Below are 25,277 nucleotides of genomic sequence, written 5' to 3'. Positions count from 1 at the left end.
TGGAGGGCGTCCTTTCCCTAACCTCCACGCACTCACCGGCCGCGGGAAGCAGAGCAGCCTGGCCCCAGCCCGCTCCCAGACACAGTGCTCTGCTTCCCGCCGGAGATGAGTATGTGGGGCGTTCTTTCCCCAACCTCCCTGCACCCACCAGCAGCGGGAAGTGAAGTGCCGCGGCTGGGAGGTGGTGGAGTGGAGCGGGCTGGGGCCAGGCTGCTCCGCTTCCTGTCGCTGCTGGTGAGTGCCTGTCAGGGGCCGGTCAGGGAACAAGGAACGGGGAGAGGGGACAAAGCAAGTTCGATGTAACGCGGTCTCACCTATAACGCAGTGAGATTTTTTTGTCTCCTGAGGACTGCATTATATCAGGGTAGAGGTGTACTTGTTCACTGGGACCTTAACTAGTTCAAGTGAATAGTGCAAACACAACCTTCCTCACAAAATAAACCAACAAAAAACAAACTTATTGTCCTATCTTCTTGTCATGAAACAGAAAAGCAGTACTGTCAAATTTATCCATCCGGAAATACCTGCTCTATAGGTCTCAATATAATACTGTCTAAAAATAATTGTAATTTAAAACCTATCAACATGAGATCAACCTCAGAGATAAACTGCAACTAAGTGTGGTTAAGCCACGTGATAAAATCAGGTGACACTAGGCCATGTTACTTCCCTATTTCACACCAAAACAGATTATCTTTCAGCCACAAAACGAAGACACGAATTGTGAACACTAATCCTTGGGAAGCAAGATCAGAGACAAGCCACATCATTTTGTATTAACGTGAGAGAGGTTGCTTATGGAGAAGCAACTAAAACAAGGCAACTTTTGCGAACAGGGACCGCTAACAGGGAGTTTCAAGAGGGAGTTCTCCAGGTGAAGGAGGAGCAAATATGGGACCCTTGGGGTAAGCGGCTGTCTGTAGTGTGTGTTTGTATTTGGGGGTTACTTGGTGTGTGCTGAGCTTGTGTTTGTATGTTTGTTTGTTTGTTTGTTTGAAGGACTACGTGCTGTGGCCAGCAGTTGGAAGCTGTGAGCTTCTAAACAAGGTTTGAAATCTAGAAGCCTCTGTTCACTGGCTGAGCCTTAGTCAGGGGGTGGGGCTAACAAGAAGGCCAGGGCTTTCTAAAGCAGTGAGCAAGTGACCAGGGAGCTTTGCAACCAGGGACTGCTAACAGGGAGCTTTGAGAGGGAGTTGGGAAGGGGGCAAGGTACACTTGCCATTCTTTAAAACCTTTAAACTAAACTTTAATCAAAACTTCTTGATTTAAACAAAAACCCTATCATTAACCTAGGCAGCTGTAGGAGAGAATGCAGTCAGAAGCCCAGCAGCAGAGTGGGGGCTATCCTGTTTATTGTGCTCAGTGCAGCATGTATGGTTACCTGCCCTGTGGGCGGGTGGCATGTGTGTGCATTTGGTGCAAGGAGCTCCTGGCCCTCAGAGAGCGCGTATGGGCTCTGGAGGCCAGGGTGGTGGAACTGGAGGAGCTAAAGAAGGCAGAGAGGTATGTTGAAAAGGCTTTCCGGGACTCTGTAGATTTGTCCCACCTCTAGTCAGACAGCCCCTGCACTGTTAAGGAGGATGAAAGACCCAGGGAAGGAGAGCAGTCAACAGGAGCAGAGGGAAACCACTCTGAAACTTCCCATAGTTGGGACCTTCCTTCCAGATGATGATGGGGTATCCTCTCGCACTGAGGTTACCTCTCCAGGGGAGGGAACTCTGGTCATTAGGAAAAGGCAGGTGTTAGTAATGGGAGATTCGATCACTAGAAACATAGATAGCTGGGTTTGTGATGACCGGGAGAACCGTATGGTGACTTGCTTGCCTGGTGCAAAGGTTGCGGATCTCTCGAGGTATCTAGATAGACTTATGTGTAGTGCTGGGGAGGAGCCGGTGGTCGTGGTACATGTAGGTACCAATGACATAGGGAAGGGAAGGAGAGACATCCTGGAGGCCAAATTTAGGCTGCTAGGAAAGAGACTGAAATCCAGGACCTCTATGGTAGCCTTCTCAGAAATGCTTCCAGTTCCACACGCAGGGCCAGGTAGGCAGGCAGAGCTTCAGTCTCACTGCATGGATAAGACGATGGGGTAGAGAGGAGGGGTTTAGATTTATTAGGAACTGGGGAATCTTTTGGGATAGGGGGAGCCTATACAGGAAGGATGGGCTCCACCTAAACCAAAGTAGATTCAGACTGCTGGCACTTAACATTAAAAAGGTTGCAGAGCAGTTTTTAAACTAGGAGATGGGGAAAGCCGATTGCTGCAGAGGCGCATGTGGATCGGACAGAGACTTCTCTTAGAGGAGAGTCTATTGATAGAGAGTCTCTAGGTTTTAGTCAGAAGGAGAGGATGGAAAAGGATAAAGTATGGGCCAGTTCAGATTAGAAACATGCACATAAAAAAGAATCTGACACATCAGAAAAGGGCAGACAAATAAACAGTGACAAGCTTTTAAAGTGCTTGTACACAAATGCTAGAAGTCTAAATAATAAGATGGGTGAATTAGAGTGCCTCGTGTTAAAGGGGGATATTGATATAATAGGCATCACAGAAACCTGGTGCAGTGAGGACAATCAATGGGACACAATCATTCCGGGGTACAAAATATATCGGAAGGACAGAACAGGTCATGCCTTGGGCGGGGGGGGGGGGGGGGGGGGGGGGGGGGGGGAGGAGTGGCACTCTATGTGAAAGAAAATGTAGAATCAAATGAAATAAAAATCTTAAATGAATCCACATGTTCCATAGAATCTCTATGGATAGTAATTCCATGCTCTAACAGTAGGGATCTATTATCGACCACCTGACCAGGACAGTGATAGTGACAATGAAATGCTGACAGAGATTAGAGAGGCTATCAAAATAAAGAACTCAATAATAGTGGGGGATTTCAATTTATCCCCATATTAACTGGGTACATGTCACCTCAGGACGAAATGCAGAGACAAAATTTCTCGATACTTAAATGACTGCTTCTTGGAGCAGCTGGTACAGGAACCCACAAGGGGAGAGGCAACTCTCGATCTAGATCTGAGTGGAGAGCAGGATCTGGTCCAAGAAGTAACTATAACAGGACGGCTTGGAAATAGTGACCATAATATAACAACATTTAACATTCCTGTGGTGGGAAGAACACCTCAACAGTCCAACACTGGGGTATTTAATTTCAGAAAGGGGAACTATGTAAAAATGAGGAGGTTAGTTAAACAGAAATTAAAAGGTACAGTGACTAGAGTGAAATCCCTGCAAGCTGCATGGACACTTTTCAAAGACACCATAATAGAGGCTCAACTTAAATGTATACCCCAAATTAAAAAACACAGTAAAAGAACTAAAAAAGAGCCACCCTGGCTTAACAACCATGTAAAAGAAGCAGTGAGAGATAAAAAGGTATCTTTTAAAAAGTAGAAGTCAAATCCTAGTGAGGTAAATAGAAAGGAGCATAAACGCTGCCAAATTAAGCGTAAAAATGTAGTAAGAAAAGCCAAAAAGGAGTTTGAAGAACAGCTAGCCAAAAACTCAAAAGGTAACAACAAAATGTTTTTAAGTACATCAGAAGCAGGAAGCCTGCTAGACAACCAGTGGGGTCCCTGCATAATCGAGATACAAAAGGAGCACTTAAAGATGATAAAGTCATTGCGGAGAAACTAAATTAATTCTTTGCTTCAGTCTTCACGGCTGAGGATGATAGGGAGATTCCCAGAACTGAGCAGCCTTTTGTAGGTGACAAATCTGAGGAATTATAACAGATTGAAGTGTCATTAGAGGAGGTTTTGGAAGTAACTGAGAAACTTATCAGTAACAAAAAGAAAAGGAGTACTTGTGGTACCTTAGAGACTAACCAATTTATTTGAGCATGAGCTTTCGTGAGCTACAGCTCACTTCATCGGATGCATACCGTGGAAACTGTATGCATCCGATGAAGTGAGCTGTAGCTCACGAAAGCTCATGCTCAAATAAATTGGTTAGTCTCTAAGGTGCCACAAGTACTCCTTTTCGTTTTGCGAATACAGACTAACACGGCTGTTACTCTGAAACTTATCAGTAACAAGTCACCGGAACTAGATGGCATTCACCCAAGAGTTCTGAAAGAACTCAAATGTGAAATTGCAGAACTATTAACTATGGTTTGTAACCTGTCCTTTAAATCAGCTTCGTATCCAATGACTGGAAGATAGCTAACGTAGCGCCAATATTTAAAAAGCGCTCTAGAGGTGATCCCGGCAATTTCAGACCAGTAAGTCTAATGTCCATACCGGGCAAATTAGTTGAAACAATAGTAAAGAACAAAATTGTCAGACACATAGAAGAACATAAATAGTTGGGCAAAAGTCAACATGGTTTCTGTAAAGGGAAATCATGTCTTACCAATCTATTAGAGTTCTTTGAAGGGGTCAACAAACTTGGACAAGGGGGATCCAGTGGACATAGTGTACTTAGATTTCCAGAAAACCTTCGACAAGGTCCCTCACCAAAGGCTCTTACGTAAGTTAAGTTGTCATGGGATAAGAGGGAAGATCCTTTCATGGATTGAGAACTGCTTACAAGAGAGGGAACAAAGCGTAGGAATAAATGGTAAATTTTCAGAATGGAGAGGGGTAACTAGTAGTTTTCCCCAAGGGTCAGTCCTAGGACCAATCCTATTCAACTTATTCATAAATGATCTGGAGAAAGGGGTAAACAATGAGGTGGCAAAGTTTGCAGATGATACTAAACTGCTCAAGACAGTGAAGACCAAAGCAGACTGTGAAGAGATTTCAAAGAGATTTCACAAAATTAAGTGACTGGGCAACAAAATGGCAAATGAAATTTAATGTGGATAAATGTAAAGTAATGCACATTGGAAAAAATACCCCCAACTACACATACAATATGATAGGGGCTAATTTAGCTACAACAAATCAGGAGAAAGATCTTGGAGTCACTGTGGATAGTTCTCTGAAGACGTCCACGTAGTGTGCAGCGGCAGTCAAAAAAGCAAACAGAATGTTAGGAATCATTGAAAAAGGGATAGAGAATAAGACGGAGAATATCTTATTGCCCTTATACAAATCCATGGTATGCCCAAACCTTGAACACTGCGTACAGATGTGGTCCCCTCATCTCAAAAAAGATATACTGGCATTAGAAAAGGTTCACAAAAGGGCAATTAAAATGATTAGGGCTTTAGAACGGGTCCCATATGAGAAGAGATTAAAGAGGCTAGGACTTTTCAGCTTGGAAAAGAGGAGACTAAGGGGGGGGGAATATGATAGAGGTATATAAAATCATGAGTGGTGTGGAGAAAGTAAATAAGAAAAAATTATTTACTTATTCCCATAATATAAGAACTAGGAGCCACCAAATGAAAGCAATGGGTAGCAGGTTTAAAACAAATAAAAGGAAGTTCTTCACACAGTGCACAGTCAACTTGTGGAACTCCTTGCCTGAGGAGGTTGTGAAGGCTAGGACTATAACAGGGTTTAAAAGAGAACTGGATAAATTCATGGAGGCTAAGTCCATTAATGGCTATTAGCTATTATGGGTAAGGAATGGTGTCCCTAGCAGCTGTTTGTCAGAGGGTGGAGACGGATGGCAGGAGAGAGATCACTGATCATTACCAGTTAGGTACACTACCGACAGTGGCCAATGCCAGGTGCCCCAGAGGGAGACAGGATACTGGGCTGGATGGACCTTTGGTCTGACCCAGTATGGCCATTCTTATGTTCTTAATTACACTGAATTAAGAGTTTTAATGCCATAAATTGGTAAATCAATAGTCACTCAGAAATTTAACATGTATAAACATTGACAATAAGGAAAATCAGCTAACACACGCATGATACACCTATTTTGTAACTACTACTATCTAAAAGAAACATTCCTGATTTTGCATTATCCCTTTTAATACTTTACCTATAAGGCTATCTGGAGCCCTCACATTTTAGTGCTCATCAGAACAACAATAAATCCTTGCCCACATACACAAGAGACGATTAAAAATAGGTTAAAAATTTAAAAAAAAAATCTAAATCTTAATGCATATGGGCTAAATTTTAAGTTGCAGAAAAGTAAAAATTCAGGTAGCAATACTTTGCACACAGCAACAATGATTTGTTCATATTGCATACACATACGTACATTAATGTAGATTGTTTTTGCATTTAATTTGGTAATTTTCATTTAATAAAAATAAACCTGTCAGCTCTGTTAATTGCACAATAGTTTACCACGCTGACCCAAAAGATTACAGGACACTTTTTTTCCCCAAAGTCACAGAGTTTCAGAAGGCACGTGCACAGTGGCAGAAAGCAGATGTGAGTAACTGGCAGGGACAAATCTAGTATCTTTCTCCCACTCAGTTTTGGATGCTTCTTTACAGTGAAGTCCCTTTAACTTCACAGGATGGGGAGTCTCTGTTGCTTCCCTTTAGCAGAATTCTTGAGATTTCTCCCTTCCTGTGGAGCTCAGGAACTCTGCAAGAGAGGAAAGTCTTTGCTATTTCTTTCTGCTGGAGCAACTAAGCTCCACAGAAGCAGAGAGAATCTCTCTTTTCTGGCTCTACAAAGTGGGGAGTTAAATTTCTTTGCACTTGCTATTAGCCCTTTCAAATTTAAAACAGCACAGCTGTTGGACTAAATTAAAAGTTAAAATTTGAAATGCAAAGCTTTTAAATAGTTTAAAATTATTTTCAACCATGTGATTATGTGCTATTTGACTATTTTTATTAAAAAACAAAGGGCAGTTTTCTTAAAATGTGAGCTTGGACTTTTCACATTTTTCTTCAAATGTGTCACTTGAGCCTTGAACAGTTTTTCCTCCATCAACACCAAACCTCCATCCTCCTCACTCTCCCCGAGCCCAACACCCTCCATTCTGTAGGGAGGGATGGACCTATGGCCTTGTGTTTGCAGACTAAAGGAAGTTTTCAGATTCATAAATTTTTCTTTTCTTCATTGCTGATGGATTCATAGACTCTACAGGGGGCTTCCTAAGAACTGTGAATTTTGGGAGGCAGATCATTGAAGTTAATAACTATTTAACTACAAAAATGATTTATGATAGAATTAAGTTGTGGCATCTTACTGAGCTACCTCACTGTGCAACACCAGTCATCTGAAGGCTACATCAGTTGAGGGTTACACAATGATCTTTTATTACCTTAGCTGACATACTCAATAATGACCAAGTAGCAGCTTTCCATATTTATTTGTACGAGGCATATAATCTCTTAGCTCAGGATGTAGCTACTGCTCATGGCTTGATCCAGTTCCCACCTAAGCCTTCCATTTGATTTCAATAGGAGTTGGAATAGGCCCTTAGTGAGTAGTCTCACCTAGCAGGCTCATAGATGATTTGGAGTCCTTTCCTCACAAACTGCGGCACAATTTTCAAGCAGGATATCAGTCTTTAACATCTCTGTGCACCATGTTCTCTCCAGAATGCTTGGAATTTGGAGAGAATGACAAGTGACCTATTTTTGTGGGAAATGAAATTTTACTTTAAGCTTAAATGCTGGGTTTACCTTAAGACTACACTGTTGTAGGGCAGCTTTCCCCAGGAGACTCCCAGTTTTGCATAGCCTGTCGTGGGTTCTCAATTAGGTGCCAGATTCTCCCAGAAAACTAAACAGGGAATTGTGGTCAGACACTCTTCCCATGCACACTCATAGTTTTCATATCCTCAGATATGTTGGTCCAGTCTATGGCTAAGGGTGGTTATGGCTACAGACACTACGAGTGTGTGTGGTAGAGCATCTAGCCCCCAATTCCTATTATTTGACCTCAGAAGGGAGCATTTAAGAAGAGAGCCTTACACTCCCAGTATATAGTGATTTCAGAGTAGGAGGTGAGGGTGTGGGGAGAGGAGTGGCTGTAAAGCACACAGCAAAAGCAGAGCATGGAGATGGACTCTGTGATTCCAGCTTTCAGAGAGCTCTTCCTAAGAGAGTGTCTCCTCCTAAAAGAAGTGGAAGCATAGGGCTCCTGTGGCACATGTAAAATTAATGGAATTGACATGTCTTTTCCTCTTCCACACCCCACAGCAGTGTCTGGGCTTCTTGCTTCTTAAATGTATTAAACACGGTACAAAAAAGTATTCAACTTTTATAGCCTATAACTGGAGCAGAACTGATAATGTGGTGAGAGTTGGGGATAGGAGTAGAAAATGTTTAAACATTTTCAAAGGACAAAATATACATAACCACAAAATAGACAAAATTTCCACACTTCTCAATCTTTGGCCTTATTGTGGTTTGACTGAAACTGACTGGGAGCTCTTCCAACACCCTTCTTGCTGATGTGACATCTATTAGGAATGCCACTTTCTATTTCCAAAAGTACAAGAAAATAAGTGTGTGTTAAACAAGTCAGATTAAATTTAAATCCCAGGGCAGGGCCTTGTGAACCAGTTAAGGTTCAAGTAGCTGTTTGTATCTCAGTATGACAAAAACTTGGCTTTCACTGGTTATAGGTGAGGCAAGTATGCTCAGCTGTAACAAGCCCCTGGTTGTAGCTACAGAGATAGATCACACTGGCATCTTCTACAGGGATTACCACTGCACTACTGACAACAAGTCCAAATCTGCCTCAAAAACTGCAGGCAGGCTGAAGACTCAATGCAGGCTCTGTGGACTAGCTAATGCAGAAGAATTTGAAGATTACGGAGTTGCAGGGGCCCTATTTGGCATTTGGACCATTTTAATGGTGATATGGTACAAGATGGAAGGAAGCCAGACTTGATCCATAGGCTGAGCAGGAGCATGCAGGATAGGCTGTTAGAAAAATATTTGTTTTCTAGAAAAAGTAAATCTGATACCAAAATCCCCAAGATACAAGCAGGGTACCCTACAATGGCATTTTTACGAAGTTCCTTTTCAGAAATTCACTTGAGTTCTGAAGTCTAGCATGAAAAGTTCCCTTCTAAATCTAAATATATTGAGAGGGCAGGAAAATGCACACATCAGTGAACTTTGAAATATTCTCTTTGATTAAAGGTTTTCTTCCTAGCAAACTGAACTATTACATTTTCTGAAGTCATTTAGAATACCATTTACCCTCAGTGGAGCAACTGAAGTCCACTCTAGGAGTTCTGTTGTAGTTTTCTGGCATATTGCTCACCACTAACTTCAGTTTCTACAATTTGCAAAATACGCATTAAAATCTAATAATACCTTGAGTAGTTACAAACTTTAACATAGCTTCCAGATGTTCTTTTTCAGAAGCAGTAGCTTGATGCAGCCATGCCAACATGTCTCCTACATATCTAAATAAAAACAAGAATTGCCACGTAAAGGATTTATTGTATGAATGACAAAAAGATTATGTAATGAACAGATAAAAACAAGAATTGCCACGTAAAGGATTTATTGTATGAATGACAAAAAGATTATGTAATGAACAGTTTCACTACTATCCTACCTCAAAGGATCATGGGAGTGCATTTCTATAGGTCGAGGAGTACCACCTGGACCTCCTCTGGTAAGAGCATCTATAAAGCCACGGACTACTGCACTTCTTCTAGCTGTTCCAAACTCATCCAGGGTGTACCTACAATTGAAACATGAAGATATTCAGAAAAAACATTTTATCCCTCACAATGTACATCAGCTTAATTTAAGAGCATTGTACTAGTGCCCATTCATTTGGCTATGTGTATATATATATATATATATATATATATGGTTGTGTCAATGTTTCCAAGATACAAAGTACAAATGTTGAGGTTTGTGATTTAGCTGTAAAAATCTGATTCACAATGACCCTCTCTGCATTTTTTCTTTTTAAAAAAACTAAAACCCTCTTCAAGGCTTGGACTTCTGGCCTGATCACAATAAGGTATCAAAGTCTCACAGGACTGGCTGATGGTATCGTTCCCAGCAATCTTCCAACTCACTTTCCCAGTAGCTAATAACGGAACCCGGGCCTGCCCAATACTTTGGGTTCCAGCCCAGGGACCCTTGAACCAGCAGCCATGGTCTGCACCATTCAAAACCTTACTGCCCTTTTCCTGAGCCTTTCCCTTTTCCACCCCTATCAGGCTTCCTTGTCCACCCTCCTCTGTGTAAACCTTTCCCGCAGGGCCAGGGTCCCAGGGCTTCTACTCTCCCCGTGTTTCCTCCTTTCCCTCTCTAAACCCAGAGAGTTATTGAGACCCTCATGCTGCAGCTCTCTTTCTGCTGCATATTTCCTGGCTTTATACTAGCCCTGCCTGCTCAGCTGGGCTTCATTCTCAATCAGTGGTTGCTTATCAAGCCTGACTCTTCCTCAGGTGTGGCCTATCAGGGCCACATTAACTCTTTCCAGGCTAGTGTGAGGGAACACCCCATTACATACCCTCCTTTAAATTCTTTACTAATAGAGTCCTATATGAATCATTACATTATTTTGCCCAGGATCAATGTCAGGCTGACTGGAGTATAATTACCAATATCATCCTATTTAAACTTTTTAAATATTGGCACAAATATTTTTCTTCAAGTCTTCAGGAACTTCCCCAGTGTTCCAATACTTATTGAAAACCAACATTCATGGTCCAGTCCAGAATAGTCTGTATTCGCAAAAAGAAAAGGAGTACTTGTGGCACCTTAGAGACTAACCAATTTATTTGAGCATAAGCTTTCATGAGCTACAGCTCACTTCATCAGATGCATACTGTGGAAAGTGTAGAAGATCTTTTTATATACACACAAAGCATGAAAAAATACCTCCTCCCACCCCACCCCACTCTCCTGCTGGTCCAGAGGGCTACTTGACCAGCTCTTTTAAAATTTGTGGATGCTAACTATCCAGCCCCGATGATTTTAAAATGTTTAGTTTAGTAGCTGCTCTTTAACATCCTCCGGAGTTACTAATGGAAAGTGTAGTATTATCATGATATGGTATGACTATATTATTTAACTTTTTCCCAAATACTTAATACTTCTGCCTTTGCTGCATTATTACTGACAATTCTACCATTTCCAACTAGTAACAGACGGATATCACTGTTATAATTATTTTTGTATACATAAATTCCTCCTTATGGGTCCTTATCTCTGCTGGATATAGATTTTTTCCTTGTTTTCTTTTGCTTCTCGTATCAATTTTCTATAATTCCTAGCTTCTGGTTTATATTAATTACTACAGTATATATTTCCTCTTTATTCTTTTTTATTTTATTTTATTTGGTATATCTACTTTTACTTCCCCTCTAAGCCTGTGAACACAAAGCAAATGCATCTTGAAACTTTATACAAATTCTGGCAATCTTGTCTCTCTGCAAAAGAGGAAAAAGTAATCATACACTATCAGAATGTTCTAAATAGGGGTGTTACTGCCCCCTGCTTCCAAAGGCTGAGGAAAGCTCTACAGCATTTTCAAGAAATTTTGTGGGGACAGAATCCCATTCTGTATGTCATAAGGTAAAGAAGGATTTGTGACAGTCATGTACCAATAAGTACTTTTTTTTAAAATATACACTGAGATTGCAAGGGTTTTTGCTTTTTAAAGCATATGTGATATATGCCATCATGTGCCAGCAATGCCCCTCTGCCATGTACATTGGCCAAACCAGACAGTCTCTACGTAAAAGAATAAATGGACACCAATCAGACGTCAAGAATTATAACATTCAAAAAACCAGTCGGAGAACACTTCAATCTCTCTTGTCACTCAGATCTAAAAGTCAGATCTAAAAGATCTGTCAGATTACAGATCTAAAAGTCGCAATTCTTCAACAAAAAAACTTCAGAAACAGACTCCAACGAGAGACTGCTGATTTGGAATTAATTTGCAAACTGAACACCATTACATTAGGCTTGAATAAAGACTGGGAGTGGATGGGTCATTACACAAAGTAAAACTATTTCCCCATGTTTATTACCCCCCCACACCCGTTCCTCACACTTTCTTGTCAACTGCTGGAAATGGCCCACCTTGATTATCACTACAAAAGGTTTTTTGTTTTGTTTTTTCCTCTCTCCCCCCTGCTGGTAATAGCTCACCTTACCTGATCACTCTCGTTACAGTGTGTATAGTAACACCCACTGTTTCATGTTCTCTGTGTATATAAAATCACCCCACTGTATGTTCCACTGCATGCATCCGATGAAGTGAGCTGTAGCTCACGAAAGCTTATGCTCAAATAAATTTGTTAGTCTCTAAGGTGCCACAAGTACTCCTTATTTATCTTGACTATAAATTTCTAGTTATTTTTTTTGCAAACAATAAGCACATTGATAGGTACTTAAATTTCTGCATAATCCATTATATTTTTACCCCCAAATTAAGTGTGCTTGCCACCCATTGGTAAAAAAATGTAAACAAAACAAATGCTACTGCTAGGTAAATCAAGTGAAAGATTTATTTTTAAATGAATTTTAGTATTTAGGAATCTGATTAAAGCACTAAATCGCTTATGTCAACTCATTATCTACAGCATAGGGACAGCAGTCATGTTTCTCCCCCCCCCGAAAAAAATAGCACAAGACCATAGGTGTTTTGCACAAACCAAATTGATGCTTTCTTCCAAACAAGCAATGATATTACGGAGTATCAGATTTGGCAAATGACTAGATCTTGTAATTTTGTCCCCCTCGGTTTTGAGAACTGTAACATAATACTGACAATTACGTTTGCAAGAGGAAATAGAAAATTATATTTTTCTTTTTACCCTCACTAGAATACAATATAATTATGACATAATTCTATTGCATTGTATAAAAATTCAGCAATAACGAATTATTATCTGCACTTGAAATGGTACATTTACTACAGCTTTATTATAAGTATTCATTATGGAGAAGGAAAATAGTATTTGGATTCCTTTAGCTTCTCTTCCAACAATAGGCCATATTCCCAGTGGAGCTATAATTGGAGATTGGGGAGGGAAGAGGGTGGAGAAAACCTTGAGAAATCAGCAGGGAAATGTCCTTTCTTGCTGTGGCTGCTCATGCGTCATCTACAAAACCCACAGTTTTCAAATTTGTCTTTATTCTAGCTGGGAAGAGGAAGTGAAGACCCAGATGACGCATTTATTTCAGTTGCTCTGGACTGACTGCAGTTCCAGGAAGTATGTCAGTATTGCTAATAAGTTTTGTTAACTAAGTTTTAACAAGACAAAACCCAACATATTAAAAGAAAAATTGCAGATTTTTCTACTGTTGCCTGTTCCCTATTTTCCGAACTTTTGCTTGTCTTAGGAAGACTCTGTATTAAATGTAAGCACAAATTTTTTGGGAAGACAGCTGGCTTTCAGTTAGCACAACAGCACTGTTGAAATCTCTGAAAATCTCATCAAGGAGGACAATACCAGGTTTGAACACTTTTGAAGTGTTTGTTCCACTACTGGATTGTGTGCAAGAATAGCTGTGGTTTTTTGGTTTTGTTTTTAAATGGAAAAAAGAGTAAAAAAAATAGAATCTTCAAGTCAAATCACCATAACATAGTATCACTTTATGTACATTTCTTCCTTTTTTGGCATCACCCTGGACTCACAATTAATCTAAAATGTTCAAGTATCTCTCAAATTTAAAAATTATACGAACACTAATGAGAAATTAAGTTTCTAAAATACTGAGAATGTTTCCAAAATACATTGATTTTACAAACTAATTTGAACACATTTTTTCATTGCAACCTTTGTGTCATAAAATATTACGATTATGACAAACATTATTGCCATTCTTGAAACACTTAAATAAAAACGATGATCATTTCCTAACCAAAGCACAGTTAGCTCAAATTAGCACACACGAGGTAACTGCACTTGAGCTAGCCTAGCTCCAGTGACCATACTTCAAAACCACACTCTAGTTACAGAGTGATTTGATTAGCAGCACAAATGATTAGCTTCAGAGGAGATGTGGTATCTGAAGCTGTTGCATCTCCACTGCATTGCCAGCTTAAGTTTCAACCCCCTTCCCGAACTAGTTAGCTCAAGCTTAATGCACCACGTAATTCGTGGGAAAACTTCAGTTATAACTCAACCTGACTTTGTTGTGAAGATTCGCTCTCACTCAGAAAAAAAACTGAACATACTTTAAATGTTATTCCTAATTAGGTAGAAACTTTATGGCCGGTAAATTATATCACAAACTACCACCTCTGTTCTTTTTGTGAAAGCCTACTATTGGCTCTAGTAAAGATTTAGGGCATGTGTTCACTGGCAACGCTAAAGCACTGCTGTGGCTCTCCCAGCGCTATAAAAAACCCACCTCCACAAGGGGAGTAGCTCCCTGCACTGGTGCACTGTCTTTACAGCGCTCGAACTTGCAGCGCTCAGGGGGGTGTTTTTTCACCACCGAGCAAGAAAGTTGCAGCACTGTAAAGTGCCGGTGTAGACAAGCCCTTAGAGACCTTTAATTGAAGCAGGTTTCAGAGTAGCAACCGCAAAAAGAAAAGGAGGACTTGTGGTACCTTAGAGACTAACAAATTTATTTGAGCATAAGCTTTTGTGAGCTACAGCTCACTTCATCGGATGGATTGAGTGGGAAGTTGATAGATTTCCACTCCATACGGCTAAATTCAGTGCCTCACATAATGACAGGTTTCAGAGTAGCAGCCGTGTTCCTTGAGGTTTTATAAAGCACCAACAGGGTGTTTCATTAGTGTTTAGCTTTTCATTTATGGGAAACAATTTCTTTCACACTCTTAGTTTTGCAGCAAGAACAGACATCTGACTTGACCGCAAAGAACCTTCAAAAGATATCTGAAATATCTTTCCCACAGACAGTAGTACTGGCATTACCAAAGATCAGAAACTTGCTGTAAAGGTTAATAACACATCACTGCACTTTCCAAGGTTTTGAAGTGGGAATATTTAAACACAACACAGTATTTATTGTAGAAGTATTGTATAATATGACTCTAATAAAATATAGTGAGCAACATTGTGGCATACCCTAAACTGGTCTGAAAAGGGCATTGGGGAGAGATTTAAGGAATCTCCATTTATCCCCAGAAGGAGATAAAAATATTTTTTATTTCTATTTAAAATTACTTTTGTTTCAAATTACTTACACATATAATTACTGAAAATTAACTCTGCATTCAAGTCACAACACAATGGCTGGAAAAAGAAAATGAATTTCTGATGTTATTTCAAGAGTTTGATGTTCAGCATGATTACTTTCTTTCAATTCTGCCACAAATAATATTGCTCATAAGGCCCTAATTCAGCAAAGCACATAAGCCCTTACCTAACTTTAAGCACTTAAATAGTCATATTGAAGTCAAAGTGACTAATCGTCTGCTAAAAATTTGACACACTTAAGTATTTTGCTCTATCCAGGCTAAATGCAGTACAATGCATAACATGCTAACATGAGCATCCCAAGCAAAAACAAAGACAGTTCTGATAGTGCCACCTTGTGGTTAATTTGCATTTGTTATCAGCAAACTGGATTTAGGTTTAAAAGTCTTGTTAGAAAATTCTGATCAAGAATTAAGCATTCACTACAGAAGATAACTAGTTACTCTTTAGCTTGTGCAGTCCATTTACTGTAGTGCAGGAAATAAATAAATAAAGTTTTCTTGATGTCAATAGAATAGTTACACATACAATGTCCTTTCTTTATAAAACAAAAATTTATATTTTAAAAGTTAAAGAATTCAAAAGACAGAAAAAAAAACAGAATTAACTTTATTCATGTTGGTGGGAAAGGCTAAACATAGACCAGGAGAGGAGGGGATATGAGCAAGATGGAAACCTGGAGAACACACAATTCACCCTGATCCCCCATTAGTACTAGAGAAGAAACGTACTTGTGCATTTTGGATCAAACCCTGTAAATCCTGACCACGGCCTTGACTGGGAGCCTCCAACAATGCAGGAAATGAGGCTGTCAGACGATCTCCATTTTAAACCACATACAGTAGTTTGTACTTCATCATTAACTTTTTAAGCAATGCACTGAACTGGAAGACCTAACATCTTCAAGTGCGTTCTTTATATGAAAAGAAAGCATGTAGGGAATATATATTTAATACATTGCTTTTAATGGACTACTATAATTTACAGAATAGGAAATACTCTAAAGTATTGGTAGAATCTGTATAAAAATAAGTAGGGTTTGGCAAATTTTTACTTTCCACAAGTAAATAGGGTAATTAGCTGACTTGCATTCCGACAAAGGAAACCTAGACTAGCCCCACTAAAACAAAACAAAAAAACCTTAAGGTTTTTTTAATTCACATTTTAATTGGAGGAAAGTATAGCTGGTGTAACATTTTATTTGAAATGAATCCCAAATATGTTTGCAGAAGACCAGCAGCGAGACTTCTTGTACAGTGATTGCACAAACAATACACTGAAAGTTTAGAGACACTGAAACATGCCTTTCTTAAAATTTTATGCCAGACTAATCATCATCATGTTCAGTATCATTGTTTGTACACGTATGTACCTGTGTTATAGACTTGGAATGGATCTATTTGCTAAGAGAAGAAAAGATACCCTACATGTGTAAGAAATAATCATAAATGTTTACTTACTTATACAGAACAGGTCTATCCTGCAGGGCTTCCATGGCCTGGGTGAGAACTGGAGAAATGTCACATGATTCTTGCGTCAAAGTCCTGCACTCACCTATAAAATAGCAATACAATATTAGGTAAACCTATGTTATTTAGACAGTAAAGATGCTATAACATCTCTTAAGTCTTGCTATCATGCAGGAAACAAAGAGAGTTAGGAGAGAAAGTCCCAGAAAGATATTAGGTTACAAGTAGAGTCTCTTCATTTTACAATACAACTTTCAGAATATGTAACAGGTTGTCCATGTCTGTATCACTATAATTTCCCCTTGAGCAGTAGTTTTCTAGGTGAGTGATGTGGTTCTCAATTCTTAACAATTTTTAAAAACAATATAAAATGAGGCTTACTGAATACAGATTTGTGCATGCCATCAAGTTCGTATTTTTAAACCAGGAGTATTACTGTATACAAATTTAAATAAAGATGGTTTTAAAAGACTGCACATTTTACCTCAATTTTAAACGAAGCAGTGCCTACAAAGAGATAACCAGACACTCCTACACTGCAAGAAACAAGCTAGCTCAAAATGGAATAAAGCCACTTAAAGGCAAAATTCTCACACTGGCCACTGATTTTGAGTGTCTCAGTTTGTGCATACCGAACGTATGATTTTTAGGAGTTCTGGGCACCCACAACTGCAGACAAAAATCAGTGGTAAGAGCTGTACAAGCTTCCAACCAGCAAAACTCTGGCAGTAAATAAGGAATTGCAACATTCTATGACAATTATTGGGAAAATGAAAGCAGATTTAGTTTTGAGCAGCTTTATACATGAGTGGCTTTTTAAGTGATGGATGTACTATGACTTTTTAGTCTTATATAATTCATGTGAAAAGGCTGATACAATCATGTCAAATTGTGTAGTTTGATTTCTGATACGGATAAACTTCCATTAAGGAGTTGGCTGCAACTATCAATCTCATTTTCCATGTGATCTAAGATGAATATAAATTTAGGTCTCTGCTGACGAAAAACTAACCCATAAATTCACTGACTATATCAGCTGGTCCTAGGAATCTCCCTTTTAATCTCTTACAGAAGAGAGATACAGAACATTTGCATTTTACATTGCCAACATGTTTTGGGAAATCTTGAATCTTAGAACTAAAACAGAAAGTAGTTATTTGAGGAAAGAATAAAATATTACTATTGAAACAAAGAACATTCCAAAACTAAATAGGCTTTCTGTAGCATCAAACCACTCCTACATTCTAAACTACGGTTAATGATTGCCAGTTAGCACTCATCAGAACTTTCCTGAAACCATCAAAAAGTCAGAACACGATGTCCTATGTCCCAGTAGTAAGTATGTCCCTGGCGTACCAAATTTTATTCATTTAGGATTCTAGCCATGGAAGAAAGTCATGTGACAAGCAAGAAATTAGTTTGAACAACAGAGTCCAGATCAGCCCTGTAATATAAGTGCAGCTCAAAGAGAAGGAACAGAATCTCTTGGTGACTGGTTTAGTTCCCAGCTGCTAGGCAATTACACAGGTCTTTCTACAGCAATGGTTTTCAAACTTTTTCTCTGGCAACCCAGTTGAATAAAATTGTTGATACCCGCAACCCAACGGACCTGGGGATAAGGGGTTTGGGGTATGGGAGGGGCTCAGGACTGGGGCATAGGGTTGGGGTGCGGGGGTGAGGGCTGTGGGGTGGGGCCGGGAATGAGGGGTTCAGAGTATGGGAGGGGGCTCTGGGCTGAGGCAGAGGGTTGGGGTGCAGGCTCTGGGGTGGGCCAGGGATGAGGGGTTTGGGGTGTAGAAGGGGCTCCGGCTTGGGGTGCAGGCTCCCAGTCAGCAGCACAGGAGGGTGCTAAGGCAGGCTTTCTGCCTGTCCTAGCACCATGGATCGCGCTGCGCCCCGGAAGCAGCCAGCAGCAGGTCCGGCTCCTAGGCAGAGGTACGCAAGCGCCTCCGCGCAGCTCTCGCCCGCAGTCACCGCCCTCCCCCAGCTCCCATTGGCTGTGGGAACCAGCCAATGGGAGTGCAGAGCTGCTGCTCGGAGCAGGGGCTGTGCGTGGAGTGCTGTGGCCCCCCCCACCGAGGAGCCAGACCTGCTGCTGGGCTCTTCTGGGGTGCAGTGTGGTGTCAGAACAGGTAGGGACTAGCCTGCCTTAGCCGGGTAGCACTGCCGACAGGACATTTAATGGTCCGGTCAGTGGTGCTGACCAGAGACGCCACGACCCCGTACCTTACATTCTGCGACACAGTACTGGGTCGTGACCCGTAGTTTGAAAACAACTGTCAGCAACTGTAATGTTTTAGATGTCCTTCTGATTTAGTCAAAGAAAAGGTTCTAGCTAAGATTACCCCCATTTTAAAAAACTAAAAAGTTGACCACCCTAATATTCATAAATCTAAATCTTCTAAAAACAAAAACAAAGGTGTAACCCTACTTTGAGCCCATCTGTAAAGTCGCTCATAAGAAGTCTCTTGGAGCAAAGCCATCTGTTCCATAATTTCTAGGCTACAAAATAAAAATATTTTATTAGATGTTTATAGAAGCATCTAAAATCTAAATTTACAAGTTAGCATTATAAAGAAATGGAAATTTAAAAATGAATGACTTATATTAAGTGTACATTTTGTTCAGATTTGCAGTGCCTTTTGTCATCATTTGAAAGAACAAATAAGGCATCTCCATACAATTACTGTTTTAACTATTAAATGACTTCTTTGCAATTATTCAGATTAAACTCACCCTGTTCTCTGTTGGTTTGTACGGAGAAGAATCTTGACATCATTATGAATTTGCTTTACTCTTCCTAATGCCTTGAAAAAATCCTTTAAAAAAGGAATTTCATGATTTAAAACATTTCCAGTTTTTAAATGAAGAAAAATAAACTTAATAATAGTACTAAAATGCTATACTGGAGGTTGTACTGACAACTATTTGACATTAGAAGTCAGGATTTTTGGATGAAGTGGCGTATGGAACTGGGCAGAACGTCTCCTCCATAGCGCACACATGCTCACAGCAGCCTTGCGGCAACCACAGCAACCACATACATGGAAAAGTAACGCTGGAATGACTTTTGTGCAATGAACATTTTGTCTCCTCTTTTGAAACAGAGCCATCAGACTACCTGCTTTTCCTCTTCTGTTTGGATTTTCTCCAGTGATAAAAATGGCAACAGCCAGCAGCACAGAAGCAGCATGTTTCACAATTAGGAAACCTCTGCTCTGCACACATTCCACTTTGTGACCTCTGCCATATCTAGAGTTTCGACAAACATTTATTACATCTACCGTCTGACCTCTCCCACATTGGGTTCAATTTCACATCTCCAGCAGCTTCACTTGCTTATCCAATTGAAGAACCCACTGCCATCGCAAATCAAATATGAAAAAAATTAAATTTATCATTCCTCCCTATGCCTCTTTCTTCTCCATTAATTCTTGTTCAAACATGAATGGAATAATAACCCACTAAGGAAACTAAGTATTTGCAGTAGACAAAATAAAATCCAGAGTTTTTTAATCATAAATCATTCTGCATATCAAAATAAAAGCCAAAAATATACAATACACTATCAGCAGTTAAAAAGACTCCCACAATAGTCATTTTTTTGTATTTTGTGTTATCACTAAGGATGTACCATATTTCCATTACTGTCCCTGATTTGGGGGATTTATAACCAACATGGCAGCAAAATATAGGTTTTCTTTCATTTAAATAAACATTAAAAGGCAAAGTTAATCTTTGATTAATTTTGACATACAAGGTCTCCCCAGAGAAAATATCTGAAATCTGAAACAACTTCAGAAGTGTTTTTTATCATTTAAAAATGTGTCTGTACTATTTCAGATTTAGAGACAGTGACATTGGGCATGTGTCAACTTTTTATTTCCTAAGAAGTTCATAATACTTTGTAGTGAATGCATGTCAACCTGCACAGTAAACTTTGGCCAAAATGAGTTTAGACAACAGATTAAAAATTATTCTACAGATACTTTTAGATTAAAGAGGCTGGTATTTTAAAGTTTTTAATGCATGAGTGAGGGAGTGGGGATTTGAGAACAGCTTTGCAAATTCACACACTGTAAGCTAGGTAACAAAAATAGTAAGTTTCTGACAGAAAATAATAAAAGCAAAGAAATCAAAGCTAACATGCATCATAAATTTTCTGCTAGCATAGCACAATAGTTGTCTGGTAGCTTTCTGAATTAATCCTACTGTGCTTAATTATTGGAGGACACACAAGAGGTCATCATGGTCCACTAGACAGTCACTATACTTTTACAAAGGAAATCTAATTTTAAAAATTGTTTTGTTTACTTGAAGTAGTCATTGATTGTATAATCAACTACTGTATTTTGTTATCACCTGTATTAAAGGTAAGAATCAAATAAAACTATCTTCTGATACAGTGTTACCAACTGTGTTTTTCAATTCTGAGGAATGTAATTCTCAAGTCCTACAATATATTTTTAAAAACCACTGGAATTATCTACAGTCCAGGTCCACACTAGACTTGTAACTAGCTGATTGTGCATCATCTAGTCTGCTGCTTCAGTACCCCCAACTGCAATTCTATTCGCACAATTTCTGCACAGTCTTAGGTAGATTAAAAAGAATGCACAACAAAGGAATGTTCCCTGCTCTGCCCTGAGCCAAACGTTGAGTAAATTTACTCAATTATGTGGGCGCTCATGTCCCTACTCTTCTCCATCCCTTCCTATACAAAGAGAAGAGAGAAAACATGAAAGGAGTTTCATGGATTCATAGCCCATACTCCATTTGGACAGGGTAAGGGAGAAATGATCTTCTTGCCATTGTTGGAGAGCTCACCAGGAGGAAATATACATTTTCTCCCAGGAAGGCAAGGAGGAAGACAGCAGAGAACTCCCTTTTTCACGGGTGTGGTGTAATGAGAAGGGTTAGGATATGGATTTAGTTTAGTTTCTGTCAGAGTCTGAACTTCAGCAACTTCATTCAGGAATGGGTAAGAGAATCTTTTAGGACTTGATCTTGTGAGCTACTGCACTCCCTCAACTGTAACTGGATTAGAGGGCATGCAGCATCTTGCAGGATTGCCTTCTACATGCGAGGAGGAGGAGGAGGAGCAGCATAGAGATAACTACAGAAATAAAGGTTAGGGCCTAATCCAAAATCCACTGAAGTCAATTAAAAAAACAAACCCTCAAGGAATTTTGGATTAGAGCCTTGATACGTAAACATTTGAGAAAACTGTTTTATGAAAATGTCTGTATTTTGAACTTACTGTTTTCTATCACAACTCAAATGTTTCTTGCAAGGTAACATTTGGTGTTTTATTAAATACATGGCAATTACTCAAGTGCATGATCATTTAACATGCTTTCATTTGTGCTTTTGTTAGTATTGTTTATGGCTATCTGCTCCATGTCTTTAATAATGCTCTCACTGTTAACAGGATGTCTGTGGAAATGAGATACAGAATACCTACTGAGACTCAGTATTTCATTGAAAGTTTCCATGTAACTAAAATAATAAAAGCTATTAAATGTACTTAATTCTCTGGATATTTTAATTGCTCTCACCAAAGAACAATGTGCTTTAAGCAAAAACATATCAATATGTTTAAAAACTTAGTTTAGAAGGTGACTAAAAATAAGTGAGTCAGCACCTAATATTTCAAACAACAACAAATGAAACAATGAGGGAAAGTCCTACTTTAAATCAACTTAAACACTTTAAATATTGCAGTAGCCAAGCAAAATATATACACACACAACAGTGGTGTTACACAATCTGAAAGTACCACAAACTGTTCAGTTTCTTTACTTGGTCAATACAGAGTTTTAACAAACTAAAAATACAGAATTTGAGGCTTTAAAAAAAATCTTTTTATAGTGGAGGAGAAATACAACATTAAAATATCAGTTTTACTGCCCCTCATCAAAGTCATTAATTAGAACAGAAATTTTTACTCTGATTATTTTTACTCATTATGATATCCTCACACACACACACACACACGAAATTTATCAGAAGCTCGTCATTCCATTAAGAGATGAATTCATTCTATATAAAAGGAAAGTAATGGTGTGATAGGAAGGTCTATAATGTACGATTGTGTTTTTAACTCAGTACAAAAAAAACTTATAATGTATTATGAGTTACCTCAGTAATTGGGCCATCTCTTGTGCCTCGAAGAACGTTCATTTCACCAGGACTCAGTTGGAATTTTTCTATGAAAGCACCTGTAACTTGTGCTTTCATTTCTAGTCTTTGACTGTAATAAAAGTGCCAAGGACATTAGTTTTTTATATTATCTCCAACTTATTTTGCACATACTGATTTTTGAAAATATCAGTATTTTAAAAATCAATGCTCTATCTACTTCTAATAGTGCAATCTTGCCCTCAGATAATTAAATTGCATCACCATATACCTGATATTATTACCTACTAAGCTCACACACATCTTCATCGATTTTACTCAGCAATGTGAGCCCACGTATTTGAAAGTAGGAACAAGTTATTAAAATATTCAGTTAGCATTTATATCATAAATTATCTGGCACAGGTATCCACACTTCCATAGTTCAATATATGCCTGTCATTTCCTTTCAAGAAGTTCATTGTGAGAATGAAGTCTGCCTCAGCCTTTAGCTCAAGTTTTCACAGATGAAAAAAAGGCTGTACCCACAGAACACCAGAACAGAAGAACCAGAAACAACTGGCACATTAACTCACCCATTTTCTGGAAAACAGATGCAATTTCTATTTAAGAACACACTGTCAGGAGTCATTTACTAATTCCATACACCCTCAAAAACGTATTAGCCAGTTCCCACATCATAGAATCATAGAATATCAGGGTTGGAAGGGACCTCAGGAGGTCATCTAGTCCAACCCCCTGCTCAAAGCAGGACCAATCCCCAATTAAATCATCCCAGTTAGGGCTTTGTCAAGCCTGACCTTAAAAACTTCTAAGGAAGGAGATTCTACCACCTCCCTAGGTAACGCATTCCAGTGTTTCACCACATCCTCTTGCCCCTTCTCTCCACTCCACCCCCTTAAGGTAAATCTCACAGACAATTAAATGGAAAAATCACTGAGTGGGCAGTATCTATGTGCATATTGGGGCAAATCCAGTCCTACAGTCATGGGTGTAGTTATGCAGAGCTCAATCAGCAGATTTCTTTGCAGTGGTGGGCAGCTTGCTTAACTAAGCTGCCTTCACTTAATGACTGATCTGAGTTCCCCTATTTCTGAAGAAATTTTTGTTTACTTTCTGGTTAAAAGTTGATCAGATTTAGACTGAACTGTTTATTTGTGGCTATCTTTTATGGAGATTTTAAAGTTATTTTTATAAAATGTTCTTAACTGTACCCTGTTCACTTATGTTAGTTTAAATTTTCATAAATGACCAGTGATTCTGGAAACTCAATTTTGAGATGCTCTCCTTATGTGGCCTGATTTACAGAAGTACGGAGGCCCACACTCTCAGAAAATAAAGTCCCTTTAAAGCTGTCTCAGGCTGACGACTTAAAAATTGAGACACTCAAGATCAAGTCACTTTTGAAATTTTAGGCCAGTATTATTATTACAATCTTAAAGGCTTGGACATTTGAAAGGAACAGTCACACTACAATACGCAAATGTAGTTGCTCTAAAGAGAATTACCTTTGAAAAGAAAATACAAAAATAACTGTCAGAAGGCAGCTACCATTTATGTTACCAAAGAAATGGAAAAATGCAGCAGTCCTCTCCTCTCAGGGTTCACTATCCACATTCATAATCTTTTTATTCATAACCCCGAATCCATCTGCAACCATCCACCCACTGCAACTTCACTCTTTCCAAATGTCCTCATTTCGTATGATCATCTCTCCAGGGTGGTCACCACAGTCAGAAGTAAGGCTCCTCCCATAACAATGTGCTTTAAATCCACTCTACCCTCAATATGTCCTTGGTGACTGTCTGCCAGAACAACAAACTGACCCACTTTGAATTCTCACAATCATCAAATAATTTCAGTAAAACATAGCCTAATGCAGTAAAACCTGAGGATTTGGAGTGAACTTCTCAAATAACAGCATTGCACATTGCATGCAGCAAAATATGCATGAGCCTCTAGGTGGCAGCAATGATTTATCTATCTTATACAATATAATTTGATTATAAGGAGGAAAATTATTAAAACAAGGATCCTATCAGTTTGTGTGTTAGTTAAAACCCTGTTGCTTACTCATTATTATGTTCACCAGATTGACATTCAGCTGATAACTTGTTTAAAGTAGTTAAAAATCCCTCTTTCTACATTACACAGCCTTTTCCCACCTCATAGCTAGGCTTCCATCAAAATATATTAATGCTGTTCTTTAAGTGACTGTTGTGTAACAAAGGATTTCTTTCCCTTCCAAGGGATTTAAATTAGCTGCTTAAATCTGGGTCCAGAACCAGATTATACTGCACTTATGTTTAGGCTTGGAAGAATGGGATTTTTACGTCTTTACAATTTCAGCAGATAATACTGATGTTTATTTTAAAGTACTTTTTCCCATTTTTATCTAGTAAAATTTTCACAGTTGCGTGAAATTATGGAGAGGTCAGACAATTATTTAATGACAGTAGATGTTGAGATTCAAAATATTAAAGCTTTATAAACCACTGAAAACTTGTCAACATCAGATATCAAAAAATGCAAAGTAAATATCCTCAAATGAACATATCATACCTGTTTTTACTATTCATTCTTTAGTCCATTTGTAACGAGCCTAATTCAAAAAGCCTAAATCACTGGATTTTGACTAATAAATTCTCAAGCAGCATTTTTCTTGCTTGGTCTAT

The 25,277-nt window shown here is 39.0% G+C and overlaps 1 protein-coding gene across 1 annotated transcript in view; it reads right to left on the bottom strand.

Annotated features, from left to right (window-relative positions):
- The window catches only part of COG6 (component of oligomeric golgi complex 6), a 107,926-nt gene that overhangs the window by 47,816 nt on the left and 34,833 nt on the right, over nt 1-25,277 (bottom strand). Inside the window, exons 5-10 of the mRNA XM_048848552.2 lie at nt 22,603-22,714; nt 19,198-19,280; nt 18,893-18,963; nt 16,453-16,546; nt 9,400-9,528; nt 9,153-9,244 (exon numbers count right to left, since the gene is read on the bottom strand). Coding sequence (XP_048704509.2) covers nt 9,153-9,244; nt 9,400-9,528; nt 16,453-16,546; nt 18,893-18,963; nt 19,198-19,280; nt 22,603-22,714 — 581 coding nt within the window. The remainder of the gene's footprint in view (nt 1-9,152; nt 9,245-9,399; nt 9,529-16,452; nt 16,547-18,892; nt 18,964-19,197; nt 19,281-22,602; nt 22,715-25,277) is intronic.

The sequence above is a fragment of the Caretta caretta genome, chromosome 1, assembly GCF_965140235.1.
Source record: "Caretta caretta isolate rCarCar2 chromosome 1, rCarCar1.hap1, whole genome shotgun sequence".
Taxonomy (NCBI): Eukaryota; Metazoa; Chordata; order Testudines; family Cheloniidae; genus Caretta; species Caretta caretta.
This window is presented reverse-complemented; position numbering and strand designations above follow the sequence as displayed.